Genomic DNA, 25,271 nt, shown 5'->3' with positions numbered 1-25,271 from the left:
TTTGAATGAGACCCACACTGACCTCCAATCCATGTCTGGCCCCTATAACAGAATATTATACACAGAAACAGAAGAGCTAAAAGAACTTGTGTATCTCCAGCCACCTGAAGATGTAAAAACAGAAATAGGAGATGGCCCACAAGTAGACAGTCAACAATCAAATTCAAAACAATGCACTCAGCTGTGAAAACACAGTACAATTCCCTGGGCACGGGTGTGGGCCATGCTTTTTAGGGCAAATTCCAAACAGCACAGGAAACTAGCAGCTCGCTAACTGATAACTGACTGACAACTTTCTGAGCAGCAATGGAAACAACCATCCAGGTTAGGATGAGAGATGCTTGTGTAGGCCGTGTAGCTGACAGAGGGTTAATATTTAGGGCATCCTGGCCACCAAAATCTCAATAAGTAAAATTCAAATAACCAATTTAAGAATGGATTACGGACCTAAACAAACCTTTCCTTATAGAAGACATAAACATGGCTGAGAGGTGTACGGTACAGCATCACTGGTCACCAGTGAAACCAAAGGAAACCATAACACCCCTCACTCTAACCACAATGACTTATTATCAAAAGACAAAACCATGGAAACTGCTAGTGGGGATATAAATCACATGCCAGAGAAACAGTACAGATACCTCAGAAAATTAAAAGCAAACCCCCTATATACTCCTCAGTACACAGAAAAGGCAACTCCTGGGTCTCGATCTCAAAAGGCTTTAAAGGCAGTTTCGTGGAGGCTTTGGGATAGCAGTTTACTTCATCAGTGGGTTATCCATTAGAGTGTGTGTGCGCGCACGTGCATGTGTGCTTGCACGTGGACACTTGCAAGGGTTGGGTGGTGTGCCCTAAGCTGGAGGAAGTGAGGTCAGAAGATGAGCCAGCCTCTTGTCACATGCTCCCACGGAGAAGATGCTCACTGCGGTTTTTCTTACTGTTTTTCTGAATTATTTATTTTTATTAATGTGCATCAATGTTTTACCAGCATGTATGTCTGTGTGAAGGTAACAGATGCCCTGGAACTGGAGTTACAGATACTTGTGAGCTGCCATGTGGGTGCTGGGAATCGAACCCAAGTCCTTTGGAAGTGCACTTAGACGGCTGAGCTGGCTGCCCTCCAGCCCATTTACCATACTAGGAGGGCAGCCAGCTTCTGTTCCTCCTGCTCCTCCTTCTCCACGGTCTCTGGCACTGCTGGCAACTTGTTCTGTACATCTGCACTAATGAAAGGCTAACCAGACAAAACCTCTCTGCCCTGTTTACTCCAGAACCATTCATAACGGCTGGAACTGGAAACATCTTAAGTGTCCATCAACTAATGAGTGAGTAAGACAGCATGGTATACACATAAACAAAATGCTAATCAGCCACTAAAACAAACAGATCCTGCCAAGTGTGTCTAGAGTTCACTGCCATTCATTACATGAAATGAGCCAGGCATGGAAAGACAAGCACTAAATAAATGATCTCATGTAGGGAAAAGCCAAAGGCTGACCTAATCAAGTTCAGGTGGTACTTAGAGGTGTCAAAGGAGCATAGGGGGAGGAAACATTGAGAAGGTTTTCAGGGTTGGGACCAGAGGTTCTGCTGTGCTACTACTGCATGCAAAGTAAGGTGTACATTTCAAAGAGGTAGAAGAAAGGAATCTTAATTCTTTTACCATAAAATAATAAAAGAATGAAGAAGACAGGCTTTACATATTATGTAATGTATGGGGTACACCACAGAATACCCCATTTATAGGTTCAATCTTTGAGCAGTGGTTAAAACAACCTATAAAGTATCATAGTTATTAAAGTTTAGAAAGCCAGAAATACATTAGAACTTTTTGAGTGGAAAAATAAGATCACATGTAAAACAATGTGATCCAAAATGTCAGCAGGCCCTAGAAGGGCAGCTGGAGAAGATATTGCAGCAAAACCACTTTCCAAATTGGAATTTTTATCTAGACAAAAGAACACAGGTTACGGTATAAGAACACAAACATATATCTTTAAACATTTTTATGTGTATGACTTCTGACAGCATGTTTTGTCTGTGCATCATGTAAAAGCCTGGTGACCTGGTGTCTCATGTGGCACAAGAAGGCATCAGATCTCCTGGAACTAGAGTTACACAGGGTTAGAATCACCATGTGGTCTGGGAATTGAACCTCAGCCCTCTGCAAGAGCAGACAGCATCTTTCCCACTGAGCCATTTGAGCCCCACACAGACATACTCACAAAGCTGCTGGGGAGAAGCATTCTTCCCAAGACTCTTTTCTTGCTTTTTTAAACACCTTTTTTTTCACTATTCTGAAAACATAACATGAAGTTTCCCAACTCTCTAACTACGTGCATTGACTCTCTACTGTGGGCAGTGCAACCACTGTCCCCAACCCCAGCCTTTTTCTCTGCATCTCAGATAGACCCTCTACAGCCACAAAACCGTTTCTTACTCCTTCTCTCCCCTTAATGCAGTGCTTCTCAACCTTCCTAATGCTGTGACCCCTTAATACAGTTAGTTCCTCGTGGTGTGCTGACCCCCAACCAGAACACTTCTGTTGATAACTCATACCTGTAACTTTGCTACCATTACGAATTGTAATGTCATTTTTAGAGACAGAGGTTTGCCGAAAGCGTCTCAACCCATAGGCTGAGACTCGCCGCTTTACTTGGTCTGTCAGTACGTGTTCTGATAGTAATTATACAGAACTGACACGCCATCCTCTGTGCCTGGTTTCCTCCAGAGGATGTCCTCAAGGCTCAGGTGTGGCACACATGAGCGCTTTCCCTTTTTAAGGCTCAGTAACACCCGGTGTAAGGAGCCAGCTGATGCAGCTTTCCTCAGCAGTTAGGACTTTTGTACACAGTCTCAATAGTAACCCCTTACCAAATACATGATTTTTCAATTACTTCCTTTCACTGTGGGTTGTCATTTACTGTTGGCAATGTCTTTTCATAAGCATGTTTTTCTTCTGATGCAGTCCTGTTCGTCTGGAATCTGTTGGCTCTGCTTCTGACATAGTAGACCCAGAACTCACTGTTAAGTCCAATGACAGGGAGCCTTTGCCTCACGCCTTCTAACTGGTTAGTAGTTTTAGCTCATTTATGCTAAAATTCATTGATCTATTTTGAGCTAAGATTTATATGGCAATGGCAGCCGTTCAGTCTCTCTCACAGATACAAATCTCGTTTTCCCAGCATCATTTGCTGGAGAGACGGCCTGAGACTCCCTCAGCTGTGTGGGGCGTACTCTGGGGTCTCTTCGCTCTATCTATCGGGCTCCCAGCCCACGCTGACCGTGGCTGGGTGTGGCTCACACCGCTGGGCACTAGGACACTGGTGTTCTTTTCTGTCCTCTACAGGCTTCAGGCATACAACTGGCGAACATAGCTGAGGGCAAAACACCCATACATAGAAAATGTAACAACAATTTCAAGTAAGATCCAAGTACATAGTTAGCAAAAGGAGACAAGTCTTAAGTCTTGAGACTTCGCCAGAGCTGAAACTTAATCAGAAGGGATAAAAGGCATTACTTATACTAAACAATCTTGACATTAAAACAAAAGCCCCTCAGAAAACCCTAGTATCTTCCATTGTGCAAGGATCTATGTGTAGGAGTAGAGGTAAGCTAATATCTACCTCTTAACCCAATGATATAAAAACAGAGCGATGTGTTAGTATTATTCCTCTGGCAAACAGATTCCCTGCTCTCTCCTTCACATGGAGGCTCTCCCAGACCTCAGTGCTCTCACACAGTACAGAAAATGTTCACCAGAGGGACACACCTGTGTCACCAGACATCCCAGGCTGATGTCAAACTTAACAATCCCTGTGATGTGCCCTCCATAGTCTTGCCTGACGGTGGCTGACACTTTAGGGCCCGACTATTCTAGCACCTTAAGCAATGATATGCTACAGGGCATCTGGAAGCCAAGAGTTTGCACAATATGAAGTTAACCAGAGAGCAAACACAGCAGACAACTTCTGGCTCAGTGATTCATGGCCAGGGAAACAGGCTTTGTCATCTGAGCCCCAAACATGCAGTCAGGATGAGAGGAACAGCTCTAGGGAAAAGTTATTTGGGACTTCTAGTTCACTGTACAAATTCCAGCTAGATCTGTAGGAGAACGGGAATGTGCCAGTCTCCTTTCCTCCTGTCTCTCAGGCACTCACTGGGTGAGTGTCACTCTCACATGAATGTCTAGTGTCAAAGAGCAACAATTTAAGTAAATACACAGTCTCTGCCTTCAAAGAGCTCCGCACGCAGTCATGGGGCAGTGTTCTCTGAGCAGATGAGGGTACGAGGAAGACACAGGAATGAGTGTGGTAACACCCTGCATGTACAATTTCTAGCCTGAGTTTGGAAAGTAGTACAGTCTGAACATGACTTAGTAGAGAAAAAGACATTAAAATTATTTACAGAACTGACAGCCTAGAGAAGCAGAACAACAACAAACGCAGCAGGAATAAAACACCTCATAAGGACGCAGGGCTGGGGAGCTCAGTGGGGACATGGCTGCTCTTCTAGAGAACCTGGGTTTATTCCCGGCACTCACCAGGCAGCTCACATCTATTCTAACTCAAGTTCCAGAAGATCCAGCGCCCTCTCTGGCTTCTGTGGCACTGCACACACATGATGCACAGACATTCCTGTGGCAAAGTTCCTACACACAGAACATGTGAAGAAAGAAGAAAGGCTACAGAAAGCAGTGTTCATCTAGGCGGAAGCAGAGACAAAGAAACCCAGAGGGATACACAGACAGAAGGACAGCAGAGCCCTGGAACAAAAGTCTGAAGGTGAAGACAGCGTGACGTGAGTAGGAGCCTGCACGGGCTCTCCTGTGGTCGCCGAGCAGACAACAATGCACATCCAAGGCTGAGGAAGTGGGAGGACCATGTGAGGTGCACAAGACACTGGTTTGCTGGGGGCCTGCTCTAGCCCAGGACGGTTAGAGTGGGCTCAGTCTCCAGCACGCAAAGCAAACCAAACCACACATCCCCAACACAAACCAACAACTTGGTGTCTTTCATGTAGTACATTAACAAAACATTATTCCTAAGATATCTGTCTTCCTGCGTCTGTTACCGCATTCTATATACTCTCTAGTTCTAGCCATTGACCTGCTAGTTCTGGCTCTCTTTACATGTGAATGGTGTCCAAGTGAAGGAGTGTGTCCCTTCCCTAGCTATTGTGAGCAGAGCAGCAGTGACAAGCAGAGTGGGTGTCTGTGCAATCCTTGGGCACACGCCGTGGGGTGGCAGAGCTGGACAATAGGACCAGTCATTTATTTTCAGCTTTCTGCATTCTCCACACTTATTTCCAGAGGGCCTTAGCAGTTTGCAATCCCACCAACAGTGAATGAAGGCCCCCCTCCCCAATGTCCTCTCTAGCACTTGTTGTGTGTGTTCTGATGTTTGCCATTCTGATTGGGGTGATATGAAACCTCAAAATTATTTGATTTGCTTTTCTCTAATTGATAGGGCAATCAACATTTTTACAAGATTTCTTTTTTCTTTTGAGAACTCTATGCACATCTTTGGTTCTCTTTCTGAATGGGTCATTTGTTTTAGTGACTTTACAATTTTATTTGTTGGTTCTTTATAAATTCTGGATGTGCGGCTGGAGAACTCCATTTGTGAGCTCCCTCTTCACTGCACTGCTCGTCCTTTAGCTGTGAGGAAGCCTCTCAATTTCCTGAAGTCCCACTTGTCAATTGTTGGCCTTAATTCCTGAGCATACGGGGTCCTATTTTTAAAAAGTCCTTTTCTACACTTGTATCTTGTAGATTACTACGTATGTTTTTATTCTAGCACTTGCTTTGATCCACTTGGAGTTAGTTTTTGTACAAAGTGATGGATACAGGTCCAATTTTGTTCTTTGGCCTGTGACATCAGTTTTCCTGTCACCATTTGTTACATACCTTTCTTTTCACCAATGTCTTTGGCTCCCCTGTGCCCAAGCATGTGCACACGCTCGGGTCTTCATGCTGCTTCTGGAGTCTGCACGTGAGAGTTGGTGCCATTCCTGTCCACTGCTGGCTTTACTGCCCTGGCTGTGCAGTGCCCCCGAGTCTGGGTTACAGCCCCACTAGCACTGTTCTTTTACCTCAGGTTTCTGGGCTCTCCAGGGTGTTTTGTGGTTCCATATGGATTTTAGGATTTTTTTTTTAAACATTTGTGAAAAATGACACGAGGAGTTTTGATTGGACTTGAAGATCTGAATTGGATCTGAACTAAAAGTCTCCTCCCTGGGGACTAACTTCCGTCATAGCACTGGAAGGTGCTGTGTGAGGTTACAAAAGAGGGAAGCATCCACCAGTGCTACATGGCTGTAACGCCCACGAGCCTCAACAGTGACCAGCATGGCAAGGGCTTCCCATGGGCACAGCAGACACACACCTCGGCAGTGACCAACAGCTACTGATTAGACTTAAGGCCAACTCAAGAGAAGGACAGCAAACCTGGCGTTGGAAACATAACAAGCTACCTGGGGCTAGAGAGGCCATAGATCTTACAAGAGCCTACTACTGAAACTTCACTAAAGCTTAATGATTTCTAATTGTTAAATTTAGAATGCTAAATACTTCTGCTTACCCGCAAGCAAGTGTAGCTCGAGTTCCTCACCCGAGAAACTTTGCAGCAGATAAAACCACCACAGAAAACCGCAACCACCACAGAAAACCGCAACCAATCCAGATGTAGAGAGAACGTGACGTGTGTTACCCAGCCCCAACAGACACACATAACACACTCCTGCATCTAAGGCTCACAAACACGGAAGAGGACAGAGGTAGTTTAAGAGCCAGGAAATTTGCTGAGATTGTGTCTCTGAGAAATGAGAGGGAAACTATATCCATGAAGCCCAACAACACTGCCACGTAAATGAGACCTGAACAAGCACAATGCCAACAGGGGTGCTAATGTGGTAGGGAGCCCTACCAACAGACAAAGGACTAGTGTCAGGTTTGGACTGCTTGCTGAGAGAAGGAAAAAACAGTCTTCCCTAGGGAACCTCTTAACTGGTTAACATACACCAAGTCAACAGCCCTGAAATCATGTCTATACAAGTAACATTGTGTGTGTGTGTGTGTGTGTCCGTGCGCACGTGTCCGTGTGCACATATGCATGTTGTGAGTATGTCTGTGAGTGTGTATCTGTCTGTGTGTCTGTGAGTGTGTATGTCTGTGAGTATGTGTGTCTGTGAGTGTGAGTGAGTGTGTTGTGTCTGTATGTGTGGGAGTGTGTGTGTGTGTGTGAGTGTGAGCGAGTGTGTGTGTAGATGAGGTCATGAGTGTATGAGGGTGCAAGGCTGGGGAAGATACGGGAGGAGTTGGAGGAGGGGCAGGAGGAGGAGCAGGAAGGAGAAAGGACGCAGGTGTACGTTCCAAGTACCATCCCTCGCAAAAACCTAAAAGCCCATAGAGTACCCATACCTTCTTTTGTAATTACTTCCAGTTTTCATGCTTTGGAAAATCGACTTTAAGTATTATAATACCTAAAACAATGTGAGTGGGTGTGGATGGAAGGCATGTGGACGAAGTGAGCCTGTTAAGGAAGAGGCACCTGACGGCGTTTAGGTGAGGCTGTTTAGCTAAGGGAGCGGGAGGAGTGAATAGGAGATAGGTTGAGGGGAGACCCTATAGATTAGGGGTTCCAAACTCGTTACCTTAGGATTCACAACAGTAGCAAGACCACAGTCATGAAGTAGCAATGAACCTAACTGTACGGAGGGGTCGCCATGCCATGAGGAGCTGTATTAAAGGGAGGCTATGCCTTAGGGAGGCTGAGAGCCACTGCTTAGGGCAGGACAGATTCTCTCAAGGACGATGAGTCATTCCTTACTCTCCATATATTCACAGATTACACTCTTTTCAAGCCTCTAAACATCAACGGGATTACAGTGACATCTAATATTCATGGCTCTGGCAGCTTATATAAAACACCAATTGATTCACATGATGCAAAGGGCTGATTCCCTCTTACGTTTCTTCCTCCGAAGAACTTTTTTTTCTCCCTGTAAATGCTAAGGCCAGGAAGAAAATTGACAATAAAACAAGTTGTTTTTGGCTTTGAAAAGATCATGGTGGCCTGGTCTTAGCATAAGTTTTTGGACACATTCACAAATCAATCAGGATAAACAGCACCTAAGAGACAGGTAATGTTACTCATGTACGAAATAGTCAGTTTGCTTTGGTTATAGAAACGAGTTACTCACCTGCGCCCACACTCTGAGTATTTACCAATATTTTTTAATATTAAGGCAGCTGTTAGTCGGATGTGTTTAGTTATTGGTCCCTCTTTTTCATCCTTAAAAAGAATGGAGAATATAAAAAAAAGAATAAAGATCTAAATCACACAGGGCTACACCTTTATGGACAAGGGCTTTAAGAGGGACTTACTGTAAAGTCCCGGAAGACAAGGTTCCTCGAGCCTCTCCGCAGAGCCATGAGTGCAGCACTGGGGTGGCTTGCAATGGCCTTCTGGGCTCTGGGAGCAGAGCCTGTGCTCCCCACAGTGGGCTGCCTATTTATCAAACGACAGTGTTAGCTGAACAGACAACTGTGCCCTACCCCCAGCCCACACAAACAGCTGTTTTAGGGCTTGTGTTTTCCAGCCTATCCCTTTTCTTTCAGACAGTGTCTTAACTATGGAGCTCAAGCAGGCCTTGAGCCCTATGGCCTGCTGGCCGTGCGGGACACAGTGCTGCATTCAGTCTGTTGGTGTCAGAGCAAACCACAGAGGCCCTGCATGGTCCATGTCTGTTACGATGCGCGGTCAGGAGGCAATCACTGTACAGCATAACACAGCGGCAAAGGTGTCGAGTCCTGATCCTGGACAGTAATGTGAAGGAGCTGGCTGTTGCTTCCTAGCAAGCAAACAGCCTGCAACTTTAGATCAGGAAGAAAGCTGCCCTGTGTATCAGACTTAGGCTAAGGACAGCAACAGTCTTCCTTTCAACCCATCACTGCCACAGAAAGGAGTCATAAGGAGAAGGGCTATCGTTCTCACAGAAGGCACAGGACGGTAGGCTGCATGGTCTGCTATGCTGGAAGGCAGAGGTGCACACCACACCGGTGGGCACATTCTAACAAATTGGGTTTCTTCTGAAACTTGTGAACCAGGGGTATTTCTGATTTTTTTAGACAAATTCTGGATATTAAAAATATAACCGGGGCTGGAGAGATGGCTCAGCGGTTAAGAGCACCCGACTGCTCTTCCAGAGGTCATGAGTTCAATTCCCAGCAACCACATGGTGGCTCACAACCATCTGTAAAGAGATCTGATGCCCTCTTCTGGTGTATCTGAGGACAGCTACAGTGTACTTATATATAATAAATGAACAAATAAATCTTTAAAAAAAAAATATAACCTAGAAATAATCTTCATATGTAATCCGGGATGTATGTATATGTGTATAGGTATGCGTGTGTGAGTGTATGTATAAAGTCTCTTTGCCATTATCAAACAGATGAAATGCACTCTTAAAAAGAGACGTTAGGAATACTTCCAATGTACGTAGCTTTCCCTCCTATGTTACTTGTCTGCCTGACGACCTGTCTGTCTCCGAAGTCAGGGCTTCCTTACAGACCACAGTGCAGCTGCCATGAAACAGACGCCCGTGAGCGCTATCCCTGGAGAGAATTCATGTAGGTTAAGCACTGAATAGCTTGGTAGTATTAGCCGGGTTAGAATAAAGTTTTGGTTTCCCATATGCCGTGTCTTTTTGTTGGTCCCTGGTTTTCTACTTCTTGTTTTCAGTGCCAAGAATGGGAGACAGGCTCTGAGCACCGTAGGGGCTATTAGTTCTTTACGTGTGTTAGTAAGGAAATTAATTTTCTTTACTTGGTAGAAGATTTTTGATTTGCCGCTTGTCCTGGTTCATCTTGTTTTAACCCTGCAAGCAGAGCGTCCTTTGAACAGTGCTTGTCCTAGAGGAGAAGAAGGGACAGACAGGTCACAGACCCAGTGTGAGCACACGGGGAGCACATGGGGCGCTGGGCAAGCAGCGTTGTGAACCACACCTGTAAGTGGGTGATGAACGAGAACCTTTGCCGCTGGAAGGGCTCGCAGCCTTCCCAGAGGCACTGCCCTGGGTACACATCCTTCCCTCCATGTTCAGTGGCCGCGTGGTAGAACACTTGTGACGGCGTCTGAAACCACCTGCAAAGAGACAACGGCAGATAGTTTCAAACTTACGTTAATTCTCTAAATCACACTGATATAATAGATTTAAAAAACACAAAAGGAAATCTTGGCTACAGCTTTTTTTTTTTTTTTAAAGATTTTTGATTGTGTGTGTGTGGGGGTGGGTGGGTGGTGGGTACATGAGTGACTGTGTATGTGTGGGGGTGGGCACATGAGTGAGTGTGTGTGTATATGTGTGTGGGGTGGGCACATGAGTGAATGTGTGTGTGTATATGTGTGTGGGGTGGGCACATGAGTGAGTGTGTGTGTGTGTGATGGGCACACAAGTGCACACATGCAGATGCTTTCACAGTCCAGCAAATGGCATGGACTGTAGTTTTTATGGCCCTTATGTAACTGTGTCTACATTAAACCAATTACAAAGTATTTTTGAAGGCTGGCTTAGTTTTCCTGTGTGAATGCTCTGCCTGCACACAAGCATATGTGTCATCCATGTGCCCGGTGCCCCCAGAGGTCAGAAGAGGGTGCTGGACGCCCTGGAACTGAAGTTACACATGATTGTGAGCCACCACATGGTGCTGGGAGAGGACCCAAGTTCTCTGCAAAAGCAGCAGCCGAGGGGGGTTTACTGTGTGTCGCACATCCAGTGCCTCAAATCACTATCGGCTCAGCAAATGTCGGATATTTAAAGAGATTTCATGGAGAATGTAATTTCTGAATTATCAAAGATAATCCTAAAAAGTCGCAGATTACAAATTTTATTTCTATTCATATTTGTGTACATAATACCAATGACACTCACTATGAAATCGAAAATCAGGATATGCATTTTGAATTTTAAGTACACACAAAACAAAACCACTGAAATGCTAATACACTGTTACTATGATGAGGAAGATTTCTTATTCTGGTGAAATTTCACTGAGATTCTGTTACTAATTGAAAAGAATTTAGGTGTTGTCCACAGCTGGCCACACAGAGGACAGCAGCCGATGTATACAGTAAGACACTTACTGACTACATATATGATTGTTTCACCTATTCAGATTTCCCCTCTACTTTAAGATTTCCTCTGTAGCAGGCTCTGTTATAGGCGTCTGTAAATACAGGCTCCACAACATCTACCCAAGGCAAAAAGCGCCTCAGCACCCAGGGCTCAGCACCCAGGGCCAGCACCCAGGGCTCAGCACCCAGGGCTCAGCACCCAGGGCTCAGCACCCAGGGCTCAGCACGTGTTGTCTGTACAGACCTTAATTCAATCACACCATTGGTGATCCATGAAGTTGGCAATCTGCTAATGATGGGAAAAGAAGATGGCTAATTGTTTTTGCTTTCTAGAGACGGCTTTTCTCTGTGACATCCCTGGCTGTCCTGGACTTGGCTGTCCTCGAACTAACAGCCTGCCTCTGCCTCCCGAGTGCTGGCGTTAAAATGACATTTTCCTGTGATCTGATTCCCAGTAGCACTGAAACCAAGGTGTTATTTCTTCTCAGAGCTCTTTCTTTGTGCTTTGGAAAATAGTGGAAGTGCTGCTGACTGGATATTGTAGATAGCTTGCCACTCCCACAATAGTTAATCTTGATTCAAACTGTGAAAATGTTTTCCTTAGCATAGCTCACTGCCTTCTGCAGAAAACTGTCAGCACACGTGTGAATGTGTTTCTTCTGATGGGCTTACAAGGCGACTCCTCTGGGCAGAAATCACTCTCTGAAAATTTCACTTCCTGGAAATCTAGTTTTAATGTTATTTGTAAAGTCACCAGGTGGCCATAAACCAATGTGAGCTGTGGTCACTGAGACCATCATGTTTGCTGATGTTAGTGGGAACAGAGCCTCTTATAGTCTCAGCTGCCCACTCTGTTAACTCTTTTTGTTTAAGAGGGGTCTCGTTGTGTAGCACTGGCTAGCCTTGAACTCTCCAAAGTGCTGGGATTAAACACATACATCACTGCCCAGGCTGTCTTGCTAACCCTTAATTCTGAGATAGCCTCAGGTTTCCAAGCTGACATGCCCTATCTTAGTGCCTCCTTTACCATGAGTTTCTCCACAGTCACTGCTCATGAGAACTGTTCCAAAGTCAAGGCTTCTCCTGTGGAGTAGGAATCTGAACACAGATGAATGTTCCAGTTTTACCTTTCTCTAAATAAGACCCGTTACTGACAGAACGGGCAGTCTCAGTTCTTCCTCTGTGGTTTTTTTTTTTTTTTCTTTTTTTCTTTGGTTCTTTTTTTCGGAGCTGGGGATCGAACCCAGGGCCTTGCGCTTGCTAGGCAAGGGCTCTACCACCGAGCTAAATCCGCAACGGGCACAGCAGGTTTTAAGAGACTGAAACTATCTGACATTCCAATACTCTGCTCTTAACTGGTACGTAATTATCTCTTGAAATTAACACTAACATTTATTACCTGCTCACTGTTCACCAGGTTAGTTCATTTACTTGCGATGTCATATTTAATTATTTTAATTTTTTAATGTAGTTAACTAATTCTTTACAAGAAAACTCTGGGTATGATTCATCTAATTTTGGGTTGCTTTTTATTTTGTTTTTTTTTCCTTTTTCTTTTTTTTTTTTCTTCTTTTTTTCGGAGCTGGGGACCGAACCCAGGGAACCTAGGCAAGCCCTCTACCGCTGAGCTAAATCCCCAACCCCTCTTCCTCTGTGTTTGCTCATAGCCAGACTCTGGTCTTCACCTCTCCTTTCCTTGAGCGCTTAGCCGAGGCTGTCCCTTGGATCTACTCGCTGAGCCCTATGTTGTTCCTTTAACAGTAATCACCTTCTTTGTGCCTTCAACCCTTCCCTTCCAACTTAGTACACTACTTCACAGTACAGGTGTGGAGGCCTGCAGGTGAAGAAGGCCCTTGTCACCAGGCCTGATGATCCAAGTTTGAATGCCAGGACCCATGTGTTGGAAGGGAACAACCAGGCTTCCACAGGTTGCCCTCCAGAGACCCGGTGTCACATCAGAAGCTCCCTCCCACCAGCTACAAATGGAAGCACAATCCTTCCACACTGCTACTCTCAACAGACAGGAATTACAATTTACTGTTATTGGCAAAGCAATACAAAACTTAACATTTGATAATTCTTAGTGTATTAACTGTATCTGCTATTTTTCTTAGTCACTGGCAACTGTCAGAAGGTACACACTGTTTTCAAAGACCACAGTACAGGTGGAAACACCAGGCTCTAGTGGATGTAATTAACATACGCTTCCTAATTCCAGCTGCCCTAAGTAGCTAGAAAGCAAAATACTCAGAAGAACAAAGCAAGCAAGCAACACATCCTCTACAACAAGAGAAGAAAACAACAGTAAGAGAACATTTAAACCTGGCTTAAACCCAGCCGGCCGGCCATCCCTGGTGCAGTCCCCATGAGCAGGCCATACCCTGAGCACAGGACAGCACCTCCCGCTTCTCAACCTCCTCCTTCAGAAGCCTGCAGTCAATTCAAAGGCCACACAGAGAGACAGCAACAACACATGACGTAGCATTGTGTTTTAACAAACGCACCACATTCAAAAGACCAATTTAAAGAGAAACACTGCAGTTATAAGGCACATATCACTTAGATTCATTCCATTGTCTTTAGTCCGTTCTTGGCAGTCTCTTTTCTCTTAATGCTCATAAAGTATTCCATGTTCAGTAGCCTCCTACTACAAAACAGCAAACTCTTCCGCTGCATGTGCATGAAGTGTACATGTGATATCTTCTATAGGAAAATGTCACTGTGAAACACAATGCATACAGACAAACCTACACCAAATCATTGCGATAAAGCAATTAAGCTTTGACCTCAGCCCTGGACATCTACTTCTTTTACTTATTATTTATGGTTTCAGTCACCTTAGCCGAGGCCTAGCCAGGTTGTATTGTGTCCAGCTGAAAGAGTGTAAAGAGAACAGCAATTCTAATTTCATTATTAAAATTCAGAAGCTGGAGAGATGGCCAATTGGCTAAGAGGACACACTACTGCAGATAAGAGCTTCAATTCCCAGCACCCACGCAGGCAGCTTGCATTGTCTACCCTCTTGGCCTAGGAGACGTTGATGCTTGGCCTTGTACTGAAGTGCACACTCACATACAGTAGATACACTGACGCGCACACTCACATACAGTAGATACACTGACGCGCACTCACATACAGTAGATACACTGACGCGCACACTCACATACAGTAGATACACTGACGCGCACTCACATACAGTAGATACACTGACGCGCACACTCACATACAGTAGATACACTGAAGCGCACTCTCACATACAGTAGATACACTGACGTGCACACTCACATACAGTAGATACACTGACGCGCACACTCACATACAGTAGATACACTGAAGCGCACTCTCACATACAGTAGATACACTGACGCGCACACTCATACAGTAGATACACTGACGCGCACACTCACATACAGTAGATACACTGAAGCGCACACTCACATACAGTAGATACACTGAAGCGCACACTCACATAGAGTAGATACACTGAAGCGCGCACTCACATACAGTAGATACACTGAAGCGCACACTCACATACAGTAGATACACTGACGCGCACACTCATACAGTAGATACACTGACGCGCACACTCACATACAGTAGATACACTGAAGCGCACACTCATACAGTAGATACACTGACGCGCACACTCACATACAGTAGATACACTGAAGCGCACACTCACATACAGTAGATACACTGAAGCGCACACTCACATAGAGTAGATACACTGAAGCGCGCACTCACATACAGTAGATACACTGAAGCGCACACTCACATACAGTAGATACACTGAAGCGCGCACTCACATACAGTAGATACACTGACGCGCACACACACATACAGTAGATACACTGATGCGCACACTCACATACAGTAGATACACTGAAGCGCACACTCACATACAGTAGATACACTGAAGCGCGCACTCACATACAATAGATACACTGACGCGCGCACTCACATAGAGTAGATACACTGATGCGCACACTCACATACAGTAGATACACTGAAGCGCACACTCACATACAGTAGATACACTGAAGCGCACACTCACATACAGTAGATACACTGACGCGCGCACTCACATACAGTAGATACACTGAAGCGCACACTCACATACAGTAGATACACTGAAGCGCGCACTCACATAGAGTAGATACACTGAAGCGCGCACTCACATACAGTAGATACACTGGAGCATAATTAATTTTTTTGAAATTACAAAGTTCAAGGCAGACCTCTGCATTAGTATACACAGAGCAAGTTCTAGGCCAGCCATGGGTGTGCAGTAAGACCTTGTCTCAAACAAACAAGCAAACAACATTTAGAAACATTAAGATATGCCTTAGAAATGTGTACTTCACAGAATATTAACAGTGGGTCAAATTCCAGTCCCTGTCTGAGAAGCACCACTGGAACAATTGCAAGTATAGAGTAGGTGCTGATGTATTTGTAAACCGTAACAGAGTTTAATGGGTAAATCTGTGTGCCTGCTTTTTTTAAAGCAGTATTCTTCTTGGGACTGTAATATAATATCATTTGCCTTTCCCTTTTCTCTCCTCCTTGCTCTCTTTCAAATTCAAAGTCTCTTTTTTCATTAATAGTTTTTATGTACCTACACGTGTGTGGATATTGTCTTATGGTTTCTACTGCTGTGATAGAAACCATGACCGAGGCAGCTTGGAGAAAAGCGCTCATTTCGGCTGACACTTCCTAGTGACAGTCCATCACATCTAAGCAGGAACTCAAACAGCAGAATCCTGGAGGCAGGAGCTGATGCAGAGGCCATGGAGGGTGCTGCTTACTGGCTTGCTTGTCTTACCTTGCTCAGTCTGTTCTCTTATAGAGCCCAGGACCATCAGCCCAGGGGATGGCACCGCCCGCAGTGGGCTGGGTCCTCCCCCTCAATCACTGACTAAAACAATGCGCTGCAGGCTTCTCTACAGCGGGATCTTATGGAGGCGTTTTCTGAATAGAAGTCCCACCTTCTCTAAGGACTTCAGTTTGTGTCCAGTTGACAAATCACCTCTCTTTTGGCATCCCTAAGATCTCACATAAAAACTTTAAAAGTTCCATAATCTTTATAAATTTAAACACATTAAAAATTCAGTCCTACCAACACATCCACTCTCTTTCAAAAATCCAGTCTCTTAAAAATTTGAAATCTCTTAACTCTAGGCTCTTGTCCATATTTTAAGAGGGAAGAACTAGGGCATGGTAACAGTCAGATGAAGGAAAGCCAGTCCCTGCAGTGTGACTCAGTGTCCTCTGCTGCACACACAGCTTGTCCTCTAAGCCTGGGCAGGCTCCACTCCACGGCTGCTGCTGCTCTTGGTGATCATCGCCCTGTACTGGCATCTCCAAAATGTTGAGTCTTCTGCTGTAACTGTGTAACTGGGATATACGTTGCCAATAGCCTCTCAAAGGCTCTCTTCAAGACGCCAAGCAAGGCTCAAATTCTCTGCATGACCCCTTCAGCCCTGGGCTTTCAACTGCCACTGAGGCCTCTCATAGTGCCGAACCTCAGCTGCTCTCCAGGACCCCTTCTCCCTTCAAAGCCAGCTCCTGGGTGACTCTCCACATTACCAAGTCAGCCGCCAGTGTGAGGTACAACCTTGGCTGCCTCTGGAACACGACTTGCTTGAGTGCTCTCAGACATCACTTTCCAGAAGATTTTACCTCAGTGATGCTGGTCTCTTCTTAATCACCACTAATTTCCAGTAAATCACCACTAGTTCCAGTAAAAAAAAAAAAAAAAAAAGTTCTTACTGTACTGGTACTGGTCTCTTGTTAATCACAGCTGATCTTCAGCTTCAGCTGAGCAGACGACAGAATCTTCATACAAAGGCAGCCTTTACAGCCTCCTGAAACTTCCCAAGCCAGGCGTCCATCGTCTGCACTGCTCTCAACAGACTGGTCCTCCACACTCCTACAGGGCAGCTCACTGAGCTCATAGCTTCTCTAGTCCAAAGTTCCAAAGTTTTTCCACAATTCTTCCAAAGACAACAGGGTCAGGTCTGCCACAGCAATGCGCCCCCCAACCCGGTCTATCCTGGACCAACTCGCTCGGGTTTCTACTCTTCATCGTAGCCAAAGCCGAGAAGCGATTGTGGGTTTCTATTGCTGGGATAAAACTACATGAATGACCAAGGCTATTTGGTGAGGAAAGGGTTTATTTCAGCTTATACTTCTAGATGACAGTCCATCGCTGCTCAGGGAAGGATAATCGAAAGCTTCCCTCTGAGCGTCCTTAGCTCTGGACAGGGTGGAGGCCTCACGGCTTTCCCTGTGCACTTGGGCTTCCTAGCACGTTCAGTTCAGTTCAGTTCAGATGCTGCAGTGGGGATTTTACACACAGCTCCCAACAGTACACAGAGACACACGCTCACAGCAGACTTCCAGGTCTCCCGCCCCCTCTTCTGCAATATGCTCTGAGCCTCTTCATAACGGGAAAATGAGGAGGCATCTAAGTGAACCTGGGTGAAATCCTAGCATGGACACTCACTTGGCTTCCCAGAAAGATCCAGCTCTGTGCCTATCACACTGTCTTTGAAGAATCCTCCCAGGATAGAGAACCTTCTATCTGAACACTGCTCAGTACACATGGGCACCAGGCACATTCACAACCTCACTTTATCCTAGAGAGGGGCTTTCAGACATCGTCTTTCAGAACTGTAGTTAGCCAAGTGCCAGAGCTGGGACCTCAGACTAGGCACACATGTCTACCACACCACTGGTTGATTTTCTTCCCTAACATACTTTAATATGCAGAAATATACTACAAGGTATAAACTAAGGCATATTTTTATATTCAGTATTTCTGAAACTATAATTCTGTCATGCTGGTAAAAATCTTGAAAACAAACTAGGGTTAGGAGATTAGTAATGGGCAAGCATAGAGCAAATCCTTTCATCCCGGCAGCTGGGAGGCAGAGGCAGAGGCGGAGGCGGAGGCGGAGGCGGAGGCGGAGGCGGAGGCGGAGCCAGCCAATGAAGTGATAGCCAGGACTTCACACAGAGAAACAAAGCAAGCAAGCAAAGAGAAAGTAATGGTTGATAACTCTGTTTTCTATGCATCATCGTCCAAGGAGTAAATACGTTTCAGTAAATTACAGGCTAGATCCCCAACCTATGGAATGATATTTCATGAAAGAATGATCTTTCACCCTTGTACACACGCAGCAGACGTGCAGCTCGGTCTTCCTGCAGGTCCCTCAGTGACTGGAGCAGGAGCCGTCCCTGACTCTGTTGCCTGCCTCCGGATCCCATTCCCCTAACTGGCCCACCTTGTTGGCCTCAGTGGGAGAGGACGTGCCTAGCACTGCCCTGACTTGATTTGTCAGGGTAGGGTGATACTTGGGTGGAAAAAGGGCATAGGAGCCATCCGTCTGGGTGTGGTGGGCACTGACAGGGAGAGGCTGATATTCAGATGTAAAGTGAATAAATAAATTAATGAAAAAAATTAATGAAAGAAAAAAGAGAACCAAACCAACCAACCAGCTAGCCAATGTACCCCGGCACCTGTGGCAGTAGATAAGGCTTTTCTTAGAAACCCTAGTGAAGGGTGGGGGAGCATGTACCTCTCAAGCTAGTGCTGCCCAGAGTAGCACCATAAGCAATCAGTCTTGCCCGTAGGAAAAACTCATGAGACTTGGTTCTAATGATCAGTAAGCTATGAGCATAATGTCCAGTGACTCTCTCTTTTACAGACTCAGAACCAGCACCACTTGGTAAGTGTTATCGCAGTGAGATTATCACAGTGAGATTATCACAGTGAGATTACTATAGTGAGTGGTGCTAACAAGTGTAGCTCAGAACTGCTGAGTTCAAACCAAGCTAGGGGTCTCCTGCAGCCCAGTCAGGAAGTGTGACCGAGTGTAACAACAGCTGGTAAAAAATAAGCATTCGAAGACTGAATGACACACTTCAATATTTTGAACTAAGTGAAAATACAATTTCAAAATTTGAGAAATACAGCAAAAGTAAAATTTAGAAAGACCAAATGAACTTACTGATGTAAAGTCAGTACGGTAAGCATCTATTCCAAGAAACTAGAAAAACCAAATAGAAGGGGAAAAAAAAAATCACAGCAGAAAGAAATGAAATGGAACAAAGGAAGTCCTAGGAAAGAACGCCAAGTTCAAGGGCTTGTTCCGCATTTTCAGTTTATGCCTATTGAACGATCAACAGAATACAGAAACTTAAACCAAACAAAATAACAAAAAAGAAGATATAAACCACTAATATGACACTATAAGGAAGGGCCAGCAAGATGGTTCAGTGGGTAAGTGCTGTTGCCGCCAAGCCTGAGTCCTGAGTTCAATGCCCCAAACCCATGTGACAGAGAGAACTGGCTCTTGTCAAGTTGCCTTCTTGTCTCCGTACTTGCTTTCTGGCATAAAAACACACACACACACACACACACACACACACACACACACACACACACACACACACACACGTAATAAATTAAGGAGTATAACAGAGGGTATTCTATTTCCATGTTCACAAACTGACAAATAGTTATCATTGAAAGACAACCACCATAATTCATTGGAGGAGAAATACCTGACCTGAATAGGCCTCAAAATTACTAAAGAAACTGAGTTGATAATCAGCAAAGCAGAAACAATCAGGACAAGATAAGCAGTTTCACTAGGAGATTCTACCTTTCTATCTAACATTTAAGAAAAAAACGCCTCTATGAGCATCGGTGCCATGGGTGTCACAGTTATAGCCGACCCCTTTCTGCTTGAATTTAAGTCCTGTTCCAAGATGAGACCTACACTGGTGTCATTGTTGGCTAAGAGCCTGTGGTTGGACAGGTCTCAGGGTCTAGGGCAGAGACTATTAATATTGGACATAGTATTTAACTGATTTCTCAATGTCTTCTCAGTACACCCACAGACTAGGGGGTGTCTAAACCCTCATCACTGAAGCTTGTACTTGGAATAGGTGGGGATTAAAATGGAGACTCACAGACTGGCCAAAGAGCAGAGACCGCCTGAAAAAAATGACAAACGTTAAGAAGAATTTTTGAATATGCCTCAATCAGAATAAACGCCATATATTTAAACTACGTAACATGGATCATATTAACTAGATGGGAAGTGGTTCATATACAGGCTCATTAAATCCTCCAGAATCTTCTGTCGTTGTGGTTGACACACTCTAAGGAGTTATTTTTAAACTTCTTTTATCCCCCAACCCCCCCCCCCCAAATTAAGGACTGAGACCAAGGCCTAACATACTTTGTTAAATCCCCAATCTTACTCTTAAATTCTTAAAAAGTCAACAGTTTTAATAGACTACATACTCTGTCAATAGACACTGACAACAAATCAATACAGACACTAGAAAACAAAATGTCAAATTAACTTACAATGCAAACTAAAGTAATAACAATAACTCTGTGTGTGTGTGTGTGTGTGTGTGTGTGTGTGTGTGTGTGTGAGAGAGAGAGAGAGAGAGAGAGAGAGAGAGAGAGAGAGAGAGAGAGAAGCAAGAAAGAAGGAAGAAAGGAAGAGAGGGAGGGGGTGGATCTGGTCTTAGAGCCCAGAGGCAGAGGCCTTGTTTAGCATGTAACAGACCCTTAGTCCAATCTCTCTCTCGGTCAAAAGAAACAAAGAAAGATGGTCACTTTCAATAAATAAAATAAATAGCCACTCTAAAAAGTTTCTCTGGGATTTTACATTATGATCAAGTACACACACGAGTACTACAGATTCACAGGAGTACAAACAGTACTCACCCTTACTAACGAGGATGAATCTGTATTTTATTCATTTTTTCTCGTTGAAAAGAACAAGAACAAAAACAGAAACCAAAGCCACTGGTCAAGACGCATGTACCGCGCTGAGATTAAGTCTGATAAGCACTGGCTTTGCACGCTATTAACAATCCCCAGGGTATGAAGAAGGCTCCCGATCATACCAAACCCTGGATATGAAATTAACACATACAATTATCTCTAATAAAATAAAAAGAACTAATATAATTATTTTGATATGAAAATGGAATCTCTTTTCTCTGAGAAATGAAAACTACTTTCCTATTAAAACCAGAGCCCAAGGCTTGGCGTTCTCTGGTGAGTGAAGGCCAAGGGCTCTGGCGTAGCTCGGCTGAAGGAGGAGACATCTACGTTTGGCCAGCGTCACAGCAGCAGCTCAGCACACGCAAAGCCCTGTGCCTCACACATGCTCACGAGAGGAACCACGCGAGTTAGTGCTGGGGAAGCCGCTCGCTGCACTCAGTGCTTGCTGCACCAAGGCAAGGAGGTGGACCTGACCTACAGAAGAGCCAGGTGGGGGCTGGCGCCACTCAGAGGACAGGTGGGTCTCGACAAGCTCTCTGGCCAGCTAGCCTAACCGATATAGCAAGTTCCCGGTTCACACCCATGCGTCACGCATACACCACACATGCACGTGCGCGCACACAGTAAGCTCGGTTCTGTTCACTATTTATATTACTTATTAAATGATTGAATGGCATGACTTCAAGAACAGTTTTCAAAATTAAAGACAAAAATCCACTTTCTAAATATTACTTCTAAGTAGTATTAGTGATAAAATAATTGCTTTTCCAGAAATGTTACAGCCGTCACTATCTTAACCTTAAAAAGTACACAATCAAATTTAGTTTTCTTTTCTTTGAGATACACCTCCCACTGTAGCACAGGCTGGTCTCAAACCCTTGGCAACTCTCCTGCCTCAGCCCTGAGTGCTGAGAGGAATGACTACACACTTCACCCTATAATGCCCCCCTTCCTTTAAGAGCCAGGGTTTCATTATGCAGCCGTGGTGGGCCTGGAACTTGCTATGTAGACCAGGTGGCATTAAATGCAGAGATGGTCTGTTTCTGTTTCCTGAGTGCTGGCACTAAGTTGTACCAGTATGCCTGGCTTAAAACCAGGCTCTTAATTGATTAAAATGTCTTACTAGCGGTAAGCAGTAGAGTCCTTCTGACCCCGATACAGACCTTTTAGCTGAAGCATGCCTCTTGCTCCATTAAGTATAACTCTTAACGTAAGACTTTTCATTAAAACTTACTGGTTTCAGAAAATGAAATGTTATAAACTATATACAACAGAAATTTAAATGTGAAAGCACTCTAAAACAAAGTACATTTTTGTATAACAAATAAAACAGTCATTTACTTTTTACAAGACTGCCACAGACACATGAAGTTCTGCCCAGGTTTTCTCACTGGATCTGCATGCTGACTGGACGCACTGACTGGAGAAGGCTGAGAACTGCTAGGCTGGCCCTGCACCTGAACAGCTGGTGAAGGTGGCATAGGAGTGTTCTGTGGAAAAGCACAAATAGAGGTTGTGACATGACACGGGAAATCAGCATTCTATACGCTATAAGGTCATTAACGACAGGCAGGCACACATCTCCAACATACAACTTTTACAGTTTGTAATTGTAAGTCAATGATTACATTTAAAAAGACGATTTTTATAAAAAAAAAGTTAATAAGTGTGTTCCCTTTAAAACATGTAATCACAGAAGCACTATTATTCATTGGGCTATCTCTTGACATCTGTGTAGACTTGGCTCCAGCCTCCCCATGGATCTCAAGTTCTGTGCATTTATATAAATGGCAAATTACTCATGTGTAAGTGCGCATGTCTTCCTGTGTACGGTCATTTCTAGATTACAAATAATAACCCAAACAATGCAAATGCATGTAAACACAAGTAGCTGCTGCCCAACTCATGTTCAGTAAAGAACAAGCTTTTCTCTGCTACTTTTAATTCAAGTTATAAATAAAGGGACACGGAACTGGCAGGCATGGACAACGGACTATATTATTCTTATTCAAATGAAGAATTTCAGTAAGAAGCAACTCAATTATAGTTTGAAGTGAAAACAAAGCCACGTGATTTACTTGCCCCTTCAAGAACACACCAGCTACAGATTACTGCTTTGATTAGCTCTTTCCAGTCACATCTGTGACACAAATGACCGCAAACCTCAGGCCAGAGTTAGTAATGATGACCACCACCATGCAAGGAGAACACAGAGACAGTCAACGACTGGGAGTACAGTACTCTTCGAGGATGCTCCGTTTATAGTTGCAGCTGTGATGGTAGCAGCGGCATAAAGTACACATACAGACTTGTAAATAGAACCTTTGTCATGGTCTATACCATATGCTTTACTTTAAAAACACTAGTAACAGGGTATCCTGAACATTTTTAGGTCATACGTTTTCTTGAAATACCTGTAAAGAAAACATGTTAAATTTCTTACAGAAGCCAAGAATTGTTTAAACTTTGGTAAGATGATGCATTTGTTTACTTCTTGGTGACATCAGCATAGTACTAAAAGTGCTGGGTCCCTAAGGTTAAAACCAAAATTCTTTTTCTAAGTCAACCCCAAAACACAGGAGGCTATATAATGGCACAAACAAAAATTAAAAAACAGAAAGAAGTCCTGAGCTGACTTCACACTGGAAGCCAGGGGTGGGAGTGTGGTACCCTGGATGCTGGGGCTCTAACCCAGTTCTTTCCCAGGCTAGCAAGTTCTCTGTCATTAGGACTCATGCCTTTAAGCCCAGCACTTGGGAGTGGATGCAGCTGAGCAGAAAGTCAAGGTAATCTTCAACTCTGAGTCGAGGCCACTATGGACTACAGGAAAACTTGCCCTTAAAGATAAGAAAGAAAGAAAAAAAAAAAAAAAAAGGAAACAAGCAGAAATGCTGTGTTCTAAGCTCAGGGGGAGCCTACTCTGGAATGCAGCTAAGACGCTTCTGTGTGGGCGATCATCTCTGAAACATGAGCGTGAGCCCTATCGGGGACCTGGCGACTTTCCAGCTCAACAGCTCAGGACAGGGCACAGCTCTTCAGTTGCTTCTTGAACAAGAGTTTGACAATTGTGTGCGTGTGTGAGTGCAAGGTAGAGGACAACTTTGGGGAGTCAGCTCCCTTCTCCACCATGGGTTTCAGAAATGGTTTTATGGCCACCTTGCCAGTCCTCGCCTTCAATGAGCCCCTTTCCAACAGGCTGTGTGACCCGGGCAGCCCCTTTACTTTCCATGCTCCTTGGTTTCCTCCTTTTGTAAATACAGGAAATACAGTCTGACTGATCAGATGAGACATATACAAAGCGCCTGGAGTCTCATTCCATTATAAATGTTACTATTACCATTATAATAGAGAATTCCCAAAGGAAAAACATAGGTTTTGAGTTCCGAGGTGAGATGAACCTGTACATGTCTCTCCACGGGTTAATAACATAGTCAGATCGCATCCTTAAAACAGGAGCTCTGAATAGGAAGTTGTGAATTCAATAATTGAGAAAGTAAGAGAACCTCACCCAGTGTAACTTCCAAGAGTGAGAATTACAATTACTAAAATTTACTTAAAGGGAGCACTCCATGAGGTTAACGCATTTTCTTGGTTTGGACACTGAATTTAAATTGTGAGTTTCACTGACTGTCCAGTGTGTGTACAAAGGCTTGTTTGACTGTCACAAACGTCAAGACTTTTATCTTTTTGATGATTCTGAAAAGTCTTACTGGGTCACTAAGAACTGAGGAACAACGTATCATGTGACACTTTAATCCCAAGCGTTAACAAGGATGGCAAGGACGTCTGAAGTTAGTCTAAGCTGTGAATTAAGAACGAATAAAAACATATTAATCAAATGCAATGTGGTCATTTTAGGATCCTAATTCAAATAAATAGGCAAAACACACTCTCTCTCTAAAAGAACACTGGGGAGCCCGGACTGTAAACGGGCTTGAGGGAGCATGCAGAGACCACTGTACTCTGTCCAGTCTGACTTTCTATTACAGTTCCACATATCCATTTAAAAGAAATAACACTGAAATGTAGTGAATAAAATGTTTGTTTTGAAGGGAGGGACAAGTAGATGGGAACAGAGGAATCCAAAGTAGCAAAACATGACTAATATCTGAAGGTGGCTGGCTCTGTCTTTGCAGAAATATATTTTTAAATACTAAGAAAATTAATGTTCTAAGAATTAGGTCTCAGAGGGTGGAGAGATGGACTTCCAGAAGATTGGGGTTCAATCTCTAGCACCCACAAGGAAGCTCACAACCATTGTAACTCCAGTTCTAGGAGATCTAGTGCCCTCTTATGGCTTCCCAGGGCAGCAGACAGGA

General features: G+C 44.3%; 1 protein-coding gene across 1 annotated transcript in view; it reads right to left on the bottom strand.

Annotated features, from left to right (window-relative positions):
- Arid2 (AT-rich interaction domain 2) overlaps positions 1 to 25,271 on the bottom strand; it is a 118,286-nt gene that overhangs the window by 5,303 nt on the left and 87,712 nt on the right. The window contains 5 exon segments of the mRNA NM_001432507.1: positions 8,203 to 8,294; positions 8,387 to 8,510; positions 9,831 to 9,916; positions 10,010 to 10,148; positions 22,294 to 22,442. Coding sequence (NP_001419436.1) covers positions 8,203 to 8,294; positions 8,387 to 8,510; positions 9,831 to 9,916; positions 10,010 to 10,148; positions 22,294 to 22,442 — 590 coding nt within the window.

The sequence above is a fragment of the Rattus norvegicus genome, chromosome 7 (assembly GCF_021556685.1).
Source record: "Rattus norvegicus strain SHRSP/BbbUtx chromosome 7, alternate assembly SHRSP_T2T, whole genome shotgun sequence".
NCBI lineage: Eukaryota > Metazoa > Chordata > Mammalia > Rodentia > Muridae > Rattus > Rattus norvegicus.
Note: the sequence above shows the minus strand (reverse complement) of the source record. Positions and strands in the feature narration are given on the sequence as shown.